The sequence below is a fragment of the Schistocerca nitens genome, chromosome 5 (assembly GCF_023898315.1).
Source record: "Schistocerca nitens isolate TAMUIC-IGC-003100 chromosome 5, iqSchNite1.1, whole genome shotgun sequence".
Taxonomy (NCBI): Eukaryota; Metazoa; Arthropoda; class Insecta; order Orthoptera; family Acrididae; genus Schistocerca; species Schistocerca nitens.
In genome coordinates, this window is record NC_064618.1 from 493,753,294 (window position 1) to 493,768,156 (window position 14,863).

General features: G+C 37.5%; 1 protein-coding gene across 3 annotated transcripts in view; it reads right to left on the bottom strand.

Moving 5' to 3' along the window:
- Positions 1–14,583, bottom strand: part of LOC126260054 (arginine--tRNA ligase, cytoplasmic) — a 138,540-nt gene extending 123,957 nt beyond the window's left edge. Inside the window, exons 1-3 of one of the 3 annotated variants that reach the window (XM_049957243.1) lie at positions 14,415–14,583; positions 14,184–14,330; positions 2,663–2,719 (exon numbers count right to left, since the gene is read on the bottom strand). In XM_049957243.1, coding sequence (XP_049813200.1) covers positions 2,663–2,719; positions 14,184–14,330; positions 14,415–14,462 — 252 coding nt within the window. In that variant the 5' untranslated portion in view covers positions 14,463–14,583. Of the gene's footprint in view, positions 1–2,662; positions 2,720–14,183; positions 14,331–14,404 lie in introns of all 3 variants that reach the window. The other 2 variants (XM_049957244.1, XM_049957246.1) reach the window with 2 other exon arrangements.
- Between the last annotated feature and the right edge of the window lie 280 nt (positions 14,584–14,863).

Sequence of the window (14,863 nt, forward strand, 5' to 3'; positions counted from 1 at the left end):
ACCTTGCAGCTCCAGGTTTTCGCAGTGATGCCCACAGAAATCGATCTGCTGCCTTTCCCAGTGGCAGCTCCTCCTGAGCACGCATCACCAATGTTCTCCGCCTGCCCCCCCTCCCCCCACTGTTGTAGGAGGAGGGGGGGGGAGGGGGGGGGGCGGCAGTGGCATCATCTGACATTACTATGGACAGCAAGTAGCTGGTGCATGGAACACCATGGCGGACGATGTTTGTCATCAGAAGTGTCTTTGCAAAAATAATCCACTCTGTGCACACCCATTAACAATTCCTATTTCCTTCTTACATGATGAAAAACACTGAGAAATTGTGTAAACTATATATCCCAAGGATTTCAAACAACATAAACTATTTTAATTCAAACAAGATACAAGTGCACACAAGTTCATAAACACAGGCATTATTTTTAAATATACAATCCAATAGTGCATACTACATGAGTTTTCAAGTGACTTTAAATGTAGAGCTTCTGCAAAGTACTTCTGTGAAAGTGATACTATACAGTACTAATAGGGAACTTTGTGAAGTGGTGCAAAATCTCTTGTTCAACTGCAGTTTCCTCACTAACATGTTGAAATGTCCATTGATACTCAAGGAACAGTTGTGCTTTTAGTTTAATAGTTTGCTGAGAGAACACAAGTCTTGCATCCTTTTCTAAAATTACAAGAACTGATATAATTACTTAATATCCAGAAGGATGAAACACACCAACAGGAAACCTTTTTCTGTAAGCACTACCATTCAAGAAAATTTTGTATGAAAAAGAACTAATATGTGCTTAGCCAACTAGTACTTTAAAGAAATTTCACAAAGCGTAACTACTGTGGTAACCAGCCAATCACAAATAAAGGAATCTAACAAAGTAGAGTTGTTAAGTACAGTACATTCTTTGTTCTCATTTCTGTCAAAAACAATGGAAAGTGACAATTTTTTGCACATGTCAGAGTCTTATGTTGATGAAATGGGGAGCAGACTGCAAATTTTGTCCAGCTGCCAACCATAGGTATGTATGCCACATACCTCAGTTTTTGATGAACATCTACCACATTTTAAGTGCAGTTTGCCTGAATCCATTTGCAGTCTCAATTCAATTGACTTTAAAATTGGACAGATACTAAACAATGATCCTCACCGAGAGGCACGATGGAAGGAAAAGGGGTATGCCAACCACCAGTTCTACACAACCAATGAGAACAGGGGGCAGACACCTTGTTTGGAAACAAGAGACAAAAGAATATTGTTGCATTCTCATTTCAACATAGACGTGACATCCACTATGCATTCAGAAAAAACAACTGTATTCTCAGTTCCCATTAGAAACGCAACCTCAGAAATCACCACATACTCAGAAGAACCAGTCGAACGCTTGTGACAACCATTATTACAAATTTCATTGTTGCTTGTTTCACCCACAGCAACTGCAGCTCTGTTATAAGGTCCCACACCAGCTAATACCTCAGAAATAATCGCGACATATACAGAAGAAACAGCTTAATACTGACAAAAGTTACACAGCAGACACCACCAAGTTTTTTGTAACTTATTTATATGTGTAATACACATCAAAATACATGTCAGAGACTTGCCCATTATCTAATGAATATTTTCTAAAATTATACTGCAGTTTTACTTTTTATGGCGGAAAGAATGTTAAATATGGCAAAGTGCATTTAAATATGGTGTACGTGCAAATATTAAGTCATGCTAGGTCAGTCTGATACCACAACAATTACTTCATATTTACATTTCACTGGCTTCATCAACTCATAATTGAATATCACTGTCCAACCAAACCTTCTTTATCTTGGACCACACTACAGATCAGTATGTCACAACAACCAAGATTTCAGGACAGGGTCCAATATCACACACTAGCTCCAAGAATCGCACTAGATAATGATATCGGTAATTATTATTATTTTTATTATCATCAATAACTTTGCATTTTTCTATTATTATTATTATTACTACTACTACTATTGTTATTAAAAATAGTTATATCACAAACAACTGGCTTAAATAGTAAGCCAAAAGGGCAGTGGAGCTACAAATTAACATAAACCGTTTCTTTTTTGTTTACTTTATTTCTCCATGTATTATCAAATGCAGATAATCAATAAATGGCATATGTTTAGAATAGATATAAGGTTAGCTATTTTGGCAGAGACTTCACATCTATAAAAGCTTGCAATTTTCATTAGTCAGAATATGTTAAAAATAAAATTTTCTCCACGAGACTCTTACAAAAATGTATACTCAGGTAAATATGTTTATCTACACTATTGGATGAAGAGCTTTCTATAGGCATAACAATGTTAATTTGTCATCATAAACTCAGTAACATTAGCTGCAGGCTATAGTAAGGTGAATAATAAAACCTGCTATGGACAAATCACACAGTAGCAAAAATAGTTAACTATTAAACCACACACAAATTTGCTATACATTAAAGACAGAACGTAAATGATGTAAGAATTCTCTCTCAAATGTACCACATTTATTGCTTTCTCAGCTGCTATGACACACACACACACACACACACACACACACACACACACACACACACGCACACACACACAAAATTATATTAAGACAAGTTATAGGAAAGTAAATATCTATTGTCATTAGTTCACTCTATCGAAAATATACCTTTCCATCCATGATCTTTCCCTGTTGTTTATTCTTTTCTTCCTCTTCCTTGATAGACTGAAAACAAAACAAGAAAATTATGTATAACTTGTTCATTACGAAAATATGACACACAGTGAAGTTAGCAGACAAGAACAAGAAGAAAACATGGAGAAAATAAAAGTTTTGTGAATATATGTTGAACTGATAAACCAGAGGAAACGTATTGATAACAAATAAAGAGGATGGAAAAACTGATGGAAGGTAAGTATTCTCGACCTGCCAAAGAGTATTAGCATATCCACAATCAGGATATCATCCACCTTCATTGGCACTAACTTAGGCTGATTCACTTTAAACAATTTCAATCCTTGGTATCACAATGGATAATATTTTGGGGAGTAAGTTTAATCAAAAAGGATATTGTGTGTGTGAATTCCTAAGGGACCAAACTGCTGAGGTCATCAGTCTAACTAACTTATGCTAAGAACAACACACACACCCATGCCCAAGGAGGGCTTGAACCTCCGGCAGGGGGGGGGGGGGGGGGCGCAGTCTGTGACATGGCACCTCAAACCACACGGCATAAAGGATATTTTTAGTACAAAACTATCCCATGTGGATAATTTGTAATATTAATTCATGTTGATCACTACTGTACTTAAAATGCTGGGGAGTCATTTGGTAACTGCAGAACATTTACTCAAAACTGCAGTATATTTACTCTCTGATCAAATGTGTTGTTAACAACACACAACTTTTTCAAAGGAATAGATGCACATATCAGAGTACATAGGAATTAGAAATGGTACTTATGGGGAAACTTTGTCATTATCTAGCATCCAAATTAATGTGTGTTACCCTGCAGCATGCATTTTCCACAAAAAGGGAGGGAGGGAGAGCTACATATTCTCGAGCCGAAGTTCAAAGCATTTATTTGGGGAAATTTATTCCCTGTACGCTATTTACAGTTGAGCTGACTGTTACTGATAGTAAAATTAATGGAATTCCGGGAAATTAAATAATGGAAAGTCAAGGCTGGAATAACAACAATATTATTTAAAAGGACAGATTTGCTACTCACCATACACAGGAGACGTTGAGTTGCAGGCAGGTACAACAAAACGACTACCGCACATTTAAGCTTTCAGCCAAAAGGCCTTCTTCTGAAGCAGAAAACACACAAAATTACACAAGCGCAACTCACACATGTGTCTCTGGCCGCAGTCTGGCCACTGTGGCCAGAGAGGGTCATCTGTGTGTATTTGGGCTTATTTAAACATGTGTGTGTGTTTTCTAGTTCAGAAGAAGGCCTTTTGGCTAAAAACTTAAATGTATAGAAGTCTTCTCATAGTGTCTGTCGACAACCCAACATCTCCTCTATATGGTGAGAAGCACTCCATCATTTTCATAATACTGTTGGAATTTACAAGGTATTTTTGTAATTAGTACACAGAATAGTCTCCTGAAGTATATTTTCCTAAATTTCTCGAATAGACTGTAAGGACAGCTTAACAACAACAGGTCAAATTCAACAGCTTCCCTATCCTCTTGTTATTAGTAACTTGGAATTAACATATTAATGAACTATGAGATATCAGTGTTGCCCAGTACTTCACGAGGCAAAATTTGTAGTGCTGCTGATAGAGACATATAAAATCAAAAGTGACAGCACACTACTTAGCTTTCAGCACTAATAGTTCCTTCTTTAGGAAGAAGAGAAGTATAGGTTAAAGGACGTCACAAAGGATGGGCAGGTCACTCAGGCCCCAAGATACGAGGGATACACCGTTCATCACACTACAGATGGGCCTCTCTCAACCTGAGGTCTGGTGAGCCCCCCTTCCTTTTTAATCTTCCTCAGCCTATCCTCTCCTACCTGAGGAAGAAATTCTTAGTTCCGAAAACTAGGAGAGTCTTGTTACTTCTACTTTTATGTGCATCCTTTGGCAACACTGAATATTTTGCCTCCAAAATTAAGAACTAGAAAGCAATTCTGTATCATAATTTGTTAGTTTTCTCAATCAAAATATCTTTTGATAAATTTGACAGATTATGCAACTTTATTATTAATAACAATTATTACTGCTATTATTATTAATATCATAGCTAACACTTGGTTCAAGAATCATGATAGAAGGTTGCATACATGGAAGAATCCTGGAGATACTAGAAGGTATCAGATAGATTATATAATGGTAAGACAGAGATTTAGGAACCAGGTTTTAAATTGTAAGACATTTCCAGGGGCAGATGTGGATTCTGACCACTATCTATTGGTTATGAACTGTAGATTAAAACTGAAGAAACTGCAAAAAGGTGAGAATTTAAGGAGATGGGACTTGTATAAACCAACTAAACCAGAGGTTGTACAGAGTTTCAGGGAGAGCATAAGGGAACAATTGACAGGAATGGGGGAAAGAAATATAGTAGAAGAAGAATGGGTAGCTCTGAGGGATCAAGTAGTTAAGGCAGCTGAGGATCAAGTAGGTAAAAAGACGAGGGCTAGTAGAAATCCTTGGGTAACAGAAGAAATATTGAATTAATTGATGAAAGGAGAAAATATAAAAATGCAGTAAATGAAGCAGGCAAAAAGGAATACAAACGTCTCAAAAATGAGATCGAAAGGAAGTGCAAAATGGTTAAGCAGGGATGGCTAGAGGACAAATGTAAGGATGTAGAGGCTTATCTCACTAGGGGCAAGATAGATACTGCCTACAGGAAAATTAGAGAGACCTTTGGAGAAAAGAGAACCACTTGTATGAATATCAAGAGCTCAGATGGAAACCCAGTCCTAAGCAAAGAAGGGAAAGCACAAAGGTGGAAGGAGTATATAGAGGGTCTATACAAGGGCAATGTACTTGAGGACAATATTTTGGAAATGGAAGAGGATGTAGATGAAGATGAAATGGGAGATACGATACTGCGTGAAGGGTTTGACAAAGCACTGAAAGACCTGAGTCAAAACAAGGCCCCGGGAGTAGACAACATTCCATTAGAACCACTGACGGCCTTGGGAGAGCCAGTCCTGACAAAACTCTACCATCTGGTGAGCAAGATGTATGAGACAGGCGAAATACCCTCAGACTTCAAGAAGAATATAATAATTCCAATCCCAAAGAAAGCAGGTGTTGACAGATGTGAAAATTACCGAACTATCAGTTCACAACTGCAAAATACTAATGCGAATTCTTTACAGATGAATGGAAAAACTGGTAGAAGCCGACCTCGGGGAAGATCAGTTTCGATTCCGTAGAAATGTTCGAACACATGAGGCAATACTGACCTTACAACTTACCTTAGAAGAAAGATTAAGGAAAGGCAAACCTACGTTTCTAGCATTTGTAGACTTAGAGAAAGTTTTTGACAATGTTGACTGGAATACTATCTTTCAAATTCTAAAGGTGGCAGGGGTAAAATACAGGGAGCGAAAGGCTATTTACAATTTGTACAGAAACCAGATGGCAGCTATGAGTCGAGGGACATGAAAAGGAAGCAGTGGTTGGGAAGGGAGTGAGACAGGGTTGTAGCCTCTCCCCGATGTTATTCAATCTGTATATTGAGCAAGCAGTAAAGGAAACAAAAGAAAAATTCTGTGTTGGTATTAAAATCCATGGAGAAGAAATAAAAATTTTGAGGTTCGCCGATGACATTGTAATTCTGTCGGAGACAGCAAAGGACTTGGAAGAGCAGTTGAACGGAATGGACAGTGTCTTGAAAGGAGGATATAAGATGAACATCAACAAAAGCAAAACGAGGATAATGGAATGTAGGTGAATTAATTTGGGTGATGCTGAGGGAATTAGATTAGAAAATGAGACACTTAAAGTAGTAAAGGAGTTTTGCTATTTGGGGAGCAAAATAACTGATGATGGTCGAAGTAGAGAGGATATAAAATGTAGACTGGCAACGGCAAGGAAAGCGTTTCTGAAGAAGAGAAATTTTTTAACATCGAGTATAGATTTAAGTGTCAGGAAGTCATTTCTGAAAGTATTTGTATGGAGTGTAGCCATGTATGGAAGTGAAACATGGACGATAAATAGTTTGCACAAGAAGAGAATAGAAGCTTTCGAAATGTGGTGCTACAGAAGAATGCTGAAGATTAGGTGGGTAGACCACATAACTAATGAGGAGGTATTGAATACAATTGGGGAGAACAGGAGTTGGTGGCACAACATGACAAGAAGAAGGGACCGATTGGTAGGACATGTTTTTAAGCATCAAGGGATCATCAATTTAGTATTGGAGGGCCACGTGGAAGGTAAAAATTGTAGAGGGAGACTAAGAGATGAATACACTAAGCAGATTCAGAAGGATGTAGGTTGCAATAAGTACTGGGATATGAAGAAGCTTGCACAGGATAGAGTAGCATGGAGAGCTGCATCAAACCAGTCTCAGCACTGAAGACCATAACAACAACAATTATTATTAATGAAGGTAACTGCTGTTCATTTAGGTAATTATTTGTTAATGATGCTCCAGAAGTAAACTGAAATAATCACACTGTTCCAAATAAATATCCTATTCAGCATAAAAGTAATAACTATATTTTTAATTGCTGCTGTTGCTTCTCTAATTGCACTCAGTTGTTGCTGCTGCTTTACCTACTCAATAAAGGTCTCCTGTAGGCCTTTCCTCCATGCATTACTGTCATCACTGACATGCATGCATGCCACTCTTCCATATTTTCTACACTCACCTATCACTCTTTCATTCACTGCCATAAGCATTTTTCCTTTTCCCTGTGTTGTGACTATGTTTACAAGAGCCACTAAAAATTTACATTCATTACTGGTCATAATTTTTCCTCCATAGGCAACTGGTTAGCTTGTCTAATGGCACAATGGAGGACCTCTGTTAGGTCTAGAGGGTTTTTTCTTGGTGTGAGCTCTGGAATTTGTCCCCCCTGCCTCAATTACAACTTTAAGTACCTATTTTAAGGAACAGTGACTCCAGTTTCAAAAGCTGAGACTGCTCCCTGCAAGACCCTTGAGGACTACTGTCCAATGGTACATTAAGCAGAATTTAAATCAGCAGAAAGCACAACAGCAGCTAATAGTTCAGTTTTTAGTATAAGAGCTTCACTGTCCTTGAAAGGACCTCTACAAACCATCTGTGTACACCTAGTACTGCTGTGCTGGATGCATGACCAAACGATGATGAAATATTCTATCCATAAGGAAAACATCAAGTCTGGCCTAACCACCAAGAGATGGCCGCCGTGTTTGTGAGGTGTGCCTGCTTGCATATGTGTATCTGTTTTTACTTCATTCTGAAGAAGGCTTTGGTTGAAAGCTTAGTGTGCAACAGTCTTTCCATTGTGCCAGTCTGCAACTCAACGTGTCATCTTTACAGTGAGTAGCAATCTATCCTCGTTGATATTAAAACTTCAAGAATCTAGTGATCTTTTTTGCCATAATCTTTTCAATGCATTGATATAATTTCTGTATATTATTTCCCAAAAACTTAAGGAATATCACAGGTGAAATTTCAATTACTTTTGGCTAGTACCCTTTATTACTAGAACCTGTAAATTACTGCTACTCATTTAGAATTGTATAACATGGCTCTTTGTGATGTGGAAGCATAAGCTACCATTATGTATGCTGCACTATCACATAAACTTCCCCCTATGGTTAACATCTACCCTTAATCATTGCAGCAGATATTGCAATTGTTAAAAAGTGTTGTATGTCTTTGCTACACAACATAAATATATGAAGAGTATGTGTACGGAATGCTGTATTTAATGTTCTTTCTTCCACTTCTTTCTTTCTTATGCACAGTTAAAGTACAGTTTGAACTTATTAGCTAGGTCTGACAGCTTCCTTTTGTTCTTCTCTTTCCAAAATCTCTCCCACAATTTAATATGTTGTTTCTAGTGTTCCTCTGCCCACCGTTTTCGAGTAGTCTTTTTAGCTTTCTCTGGGAATGTGTAATTTTCAACTAGGATTCCAAAGGCTTTGAGTTCTCTGATGGTATCTTCTGTGGCATTCATTTAAGTCCCACTTAATTTCTTTTAATCTAGTGTTGCCTATTTTGCAGATGTGACCATACAATCTATGTACAGCATCAGCAAACCTGCATATTGCTGTGCATAGGTCTATATTTTTATTTTAATCTGCATGCCATTTAAATTAATGGGATCACAACTTTTCCCAAGAATTTTTCGTTTCTCCTTTCTAATTCCATTAGTTTTTGAGTTGCCTCCTAGAGACGTAGTTCCTCAGACATGTAATACTCCAGGCACAACTGTCTTGTAACGCCGAAGTTCCGCATTAGGGGGTATCACTCATTTATTGTTACTTTAAAATATTTTGCACTTATTTTAAGCCACCCCCCCCCCCCCTCTGAACACAGAATGAAGCACCAAAATTTGCATTTAGGGATTATATGCCACCTGACGCTTGTAAATGATTTTTGAAGTTGTTCCATATTGCAGCTGTTCAGAAAGCACAACACATTGTTATCTGAATGCAAGAACTACTTAACACTGGCCTTATTGGGTCAAAATAATATATCTCTCTTTTTTTTAAAAAAAAAAAAAAAAAAAAAAGGAAAAATTGCCAAACATGGTATCAAAACTGGTTTAACTGTCTCATCACCCCTGATCCCATTTCATTTCTCTCACTAATATTTTGTACATACAGTTTGATAATGCCCTACAATATCACTGCTTTTTATTAATTAAATACTGTATACTGTAAGGCTTTTTAATAACACAGCACATTTTACGGTGCAATTTATAGTTAAACCTGGTTACTTATTACCGTCAGAACTCGGAATATGAGAAGGGTTAGTTTTTCCAGATGTGATGCACTGAAATCAAATGTCAGCCATTCATTCTCCTCATTTTTGGTTGGTTTTATGTAACAATAGAGTTTTAAATGCTCTACAGATGTATTTAATACAGAATTTAATTTCATGTGCACAATGTCTGCTTTTTCCTCTAAATTTTTTGTAAACAATTTAACTGATTTTCCCAACTGAGTATCACAGTATTCTTTATTACCCGCAGCTAAATGACCAGACAGCCCACTGTTACACTTGACGATACTGTTCTTATAGAGCTTTATCACTTTAGTGTCCAATTCTTTGAAGATAATTGAATCTGAGAACCAAGGCTTTGCACCTCATTCTTTTGATCCCAATGGGGATGTGGTTAATAGCCTCTAAAGTACCATTCCAAATGTTTCATACCATGCAGATATAGATGATAGTAGCGTGTATTAATCTGTGTATCTCTCAAATGATCTTACAATATTCAAACTAAATGGTGTTTCAAAATGAATACGTAGATTTAAGGCTTTCTAGGCCTTATTACATTCAACTTAAAATTATAAATAATACTTCAAATGAAACAGAAACTCAAACAGTTTTTCTTAAAAGTGTTCAATGTGAGCACCATTCACCCACGTCCAGTTGATAGCTGAATTCTTCCCAAACCTTGATCAGTGTGTCTGGAAAAATTGTTGCAGTATTGCTGTTTCTAAAGTCAGGTATATAACCTGGTATGGAAAGTACATATACATGATCCATTATGAACCCCCAAGATAAAAATCGCATGATCTCAGATTGTGTGTGAATATGGAGATATGCAATACAAGTTCTGCCGTCTGGCATCTTATGGTCAATGCAGCGGTCTGGTACAATGTTGTTTAACCAGTCACGTACTGAGTTATGCCAGTGAGGCAGCACACCACAAATTTATGTGGTTCAGCTTCTTCCAATTGAGAAAAGAGTCATAATTCTAAAGCATGAAGATAAGAAACACAAGTCACAGCTGCTTCACTGAAAAAGAAAGAACCATAAACTATTTACCAGGATATGGCACAAAAAAAAACATCTCAATTAAGGAAATCTTGCTGCAACTTTACCATCCCGTGCACACATTATGTGTGTTCACTTCCACTTACGTGTAATGTCAATTCATAACTGAAGATGACAAAATCTTCATCATCATGGAACAACACTTTTGCAAAGTTGTGTCAACAGAAGCGTCCGATTCCACCTGTCTGCTTTGACCCATGACGTAAGGGTGTTTTGGTGTGTGACGTCATTACAACGCGGAGTTCGAGTTAGTTGTGTTTGTAGATGTCTTGTTGTGGTTGAAGGCATCCTCTGTGTGTGTGTGTGTGTGTGTGTGAGAGAGAGAGAGAGAGAGAGAGAGAGAGAGAGAGAGAGAGAGAGAGAAGGGGGGGGATAGCCAGTCGAAATTTGTTGGTGGTACATTGGGTGTATTTTTCTCGAGTTGTAATGTTTTGTGTATTTATTGTGTATTGAATGTGTTTTAAATTTACATAGGGATGTTTGAGTTTTTAGTTTTCGAGGTGTTGTCATTCTGGTTTTGTTTTTCGTAGTTGTAGGTGTTGGTTTTTTCGAGTCAGCAGTTTCAGTTGACCCATATAGGTCAAGGGAAATGACCGATTCCAATTTTCATATTTTTATATGTAGATATAGGTGTTTCGTCACCGTAAGCTGTTATCAAGGGAAATGTCTGATTTTAATTTCCACAGTTTTTGCTCTGGGCATTGGTGTTTTGGTATCATCAGCTGCCACTGACCTATATAGGTCAAGGGTAGTGTCCGATTCCTGTAGATTTTTTGTAATTATTTTTTTTTGTTCGTCATCTTGTGTGTTTTGGGATCATGGTGTGTGTTTCTTTTACTGTTACATTTAGCTTGTCGCCTCCCTAAAACCCCAAATTTCCCACAGTTGTCCCGTTAGTTTGATTGTATTTTTGGAAGGAGATGTTATTGTTTTATTTATACGTATTTTCGTGTTTGTTGCCGTGTGTATGTAGTGATATCATAGGCGCCATATTGGAGACGCTTAGAATAGCCATTTCCGCCATATTGATGATGGCGTAGGTCAAAGCAGAAGGGTGGAATCAGACACTTCCGTATTCCCGCAAAGAAGCCATGTAAACCGTAGTGTTGAACTGATTTCCTGATGCTATGCGTGGAAGACTCTCACTCATTCTTCAGTCACTCTTTGTTATTCCATACTCTTCCCTTTGCACATCGGTACACAAACAAAATTGTTTGATTTGCTCTATCATTTGATGTATTATTTTAAATAATTTATTTATAACTGCAAGTTGAATGTAATAAATGCTACAAAGCCTTCCATGATATATGACACTCATTGTCACCACATTAAGGAATCCATGTTCTGAGATAGGAATTACACTGTGCTGAAGGTTGTGGATGGAAAACACATCCCAGCCACTGTAATGAGAGAGTAGCTATCAATGACCACGCTCAAACTTCTGTAAATTCAAAAATACAAATACAGAGGTATCCCTAAGTAAGACTCCTTCCTCAGGAACACAAGTCAATATATATCTGGAAACTTCCCACCATTTAACATGATGGATGTACAGTTAAGCCGTAGTGGACTGTATAAATGGCACTCAAGAGTCAGAAAAGAATAAATGTGCCAGTAATGATCATCACTTTCACAAATGGTCAAGAACAGTTCTATGTCACTAAATACCATGAATGTCCATTACAAATTTCAAACCTGTTCATGGAGGACATACTCCATCCTGTTACAGAGCTGCATATTATTAGTTACCTAGGTGTAAAATATTATCCTGAATTACATATAACATGTGTTTTTGAAATGTAAAATGCCAATGTTCATGGTGTCCACTGATAATGAAAAAGATCACACAGATATAGACGAAACAAGGCTGGACTTAGTTAACTCTGCATAAAACGGAAATACGGAAGCGTCCGATCCCGCCCGTCTGCTTTGACCCATGACGTCACAAATATGGCGGAAACAAAAACACACACTTTCCACAAGAAGCCTAATGACACTAACGGGACAAGCGCGGGAAATGGGGTGTTTTGGGTGGGGGGCAAACTAAATATAAACAAATTTAGACGCCTTGCGTAGCTACAACGTGTAAGTGAAGACAGCCATGCATGAACACCCACCCACCTCCCCAGGGGTCGTAACCCCTGCAACCCCTAGAAGATAAAGATGCTTCAGTAGCTGATTAGTGTTTTTTGTCTTTAAAAAAAAAAATCTCACGGGATAGAACGAACAGATCAGAAAGATAAATATAACAAACTAAAACAGAAATTGTAGGAAACAGATAATTAAAATAAGTAATAAGTGTTTTTAAATTAAAAAAAAGAAATCTCACGAGATAGAACGAACAGATCAGAAAAGTAAATAAAATAAGATAAAACAGAACTGGAGACAGCCACACTCAAACCAAACTCCGCGCCGTCATGACGTCACACATGACAACACCCTTACGTCACGCGTCAAAGCCGACGCGTGGAATCGGACGCTTCTGTTGACCCCATAAAACTTTGGAATTATATTACAAAATATGCTCCAATGGAGGAAACATATAGGCAATGTCTGCTGTAAATTAAGAACTGTAATAGGCCATTTCTTGTGAAAGAGCTTGCACAATATGTAAATAAACTGTGTGTACAATGCATGGTCCTCCTTCTGATGCATACTTGCAGTATGGCATTACTGTATGGGCAGTATTACAATTTTTGTAGGCCTATCTAAAAAAAAAAAAAAAAAAGCCATTCCAATAAAAAAGAAACTGCTTGTGCAAAAATGCCTTTCAACATCTAAACTTTAACATCTCCACCTCTTAAATATATAGAACAATAGTTTCATTAATTAAAGACAATACATTACTTGACACAAACGCAGATGTTACTTCATAAGACAAGAAATAAAGACCCACTGAGAAATATATCAAACACTGCTGTTAAGAAACATCTTAAATACTCACGTAAGTGATTAAGTAAGTGTCTACTTAAGAATCTACAGGACACTATGAATGACAGGATATTTCAAAAACTTCTTGATTTTATTTAGTAGGCTATAAGCAGAGTTTTACAATGCAGAAGAGTTTGTATGTAAATAATGGGGAATTTCTTATTACTTGTACGCACTTACTGTAGTCATCCATGTGAAACAGTCTATTTGTACGTCTGTGCTGTAGCCACAAGGGTTCAAGAGTATCTAAATAACTTATATATCGAATTTAAACCTGGGGAGAAATGTATACCACATTACTATCAATATGCCATTTTTTTTTTTAAATTGTTAAATGCACAGCTGACTTGTCCTACATTACAAATACATGCACTGTACATAATGCAGTCAAATGGAACAAAATAATCAGCCAGTCCTCAGGCAGTTGCAAGTATTATTTCAGCTTGAGATTCTTGTAATCAAGTATGTTACCTTAGAGCACTTGGCAGCTTTCAACACATCACGTATCATAGGCGCCTTCATCAACATATATTATGTACACAATGTACTAACGTATCTGTCTGCACCCTAAGGTCGCGATGATATGTAGGTTTCTCGTGTAATAACATGCATATTTTCTTCGGGGCTGTGTAACTGGTGTGCCAAAATAAAGACTATTTCGTTTCTTTTACCCAAATCCGCATGTCACACAGGATTCGAAACGTGAGTACGCACATCAAACGCAAATATTAGAGCAACGTCGACAACTACGTAGCCACTGTAAAACCTATAAAATACTCACCCGCTGCAGAATTCGTATTCGGTACTTCAAAGCGTTATTTGCATCAGCTAATTTCTTAATTTCTGGGTTGGTTTTCGATAATTCACTCACACATTTCCCTCCTTTTACGTTCTCTAGCTCCTTAGTTAACGCAACAATAGCAGCCTCCTAATAAAAATATGATGAAATTATGTGAAGAAATTGTAATCTGTATAATGGTTACTGTGGTGGTCTTACCGTACCGTTACTTACAGCTTGTTCTGCTCGCGTCTTATAACTTAACAATGTTGACTCGTCCATCCCGTACAACAATATTTACAAAAATATATAAACAAAGACACGCAGCTGACAGTACACGTGGGTGTGTTTATTTCATTCCTCTGATCGCGCCACATCAAAGATCACAGCGAAATCTACTTCCGGACAAAGATAACATACAGGCATTTTAATATCCCATCAACGACGAGGCCATTAGCCTGTTGGTTCCATTCATATCTAATAAACAGTGTACAAAGAATTGTGATAGCACAGTTTTCAAACAATTTTTTAGTAAAACATTTATCAGATCCCTAGTATGTTAACATGTTAACACAGGTACCTATGAGGACGGCATCTTAAGCAGCGTTCACACCCGCAACTAATGTGACGCCACAGTTTGTGGCTTTCTGTAGTGGCACCGTGAGCTGCCATTAACACAAGAC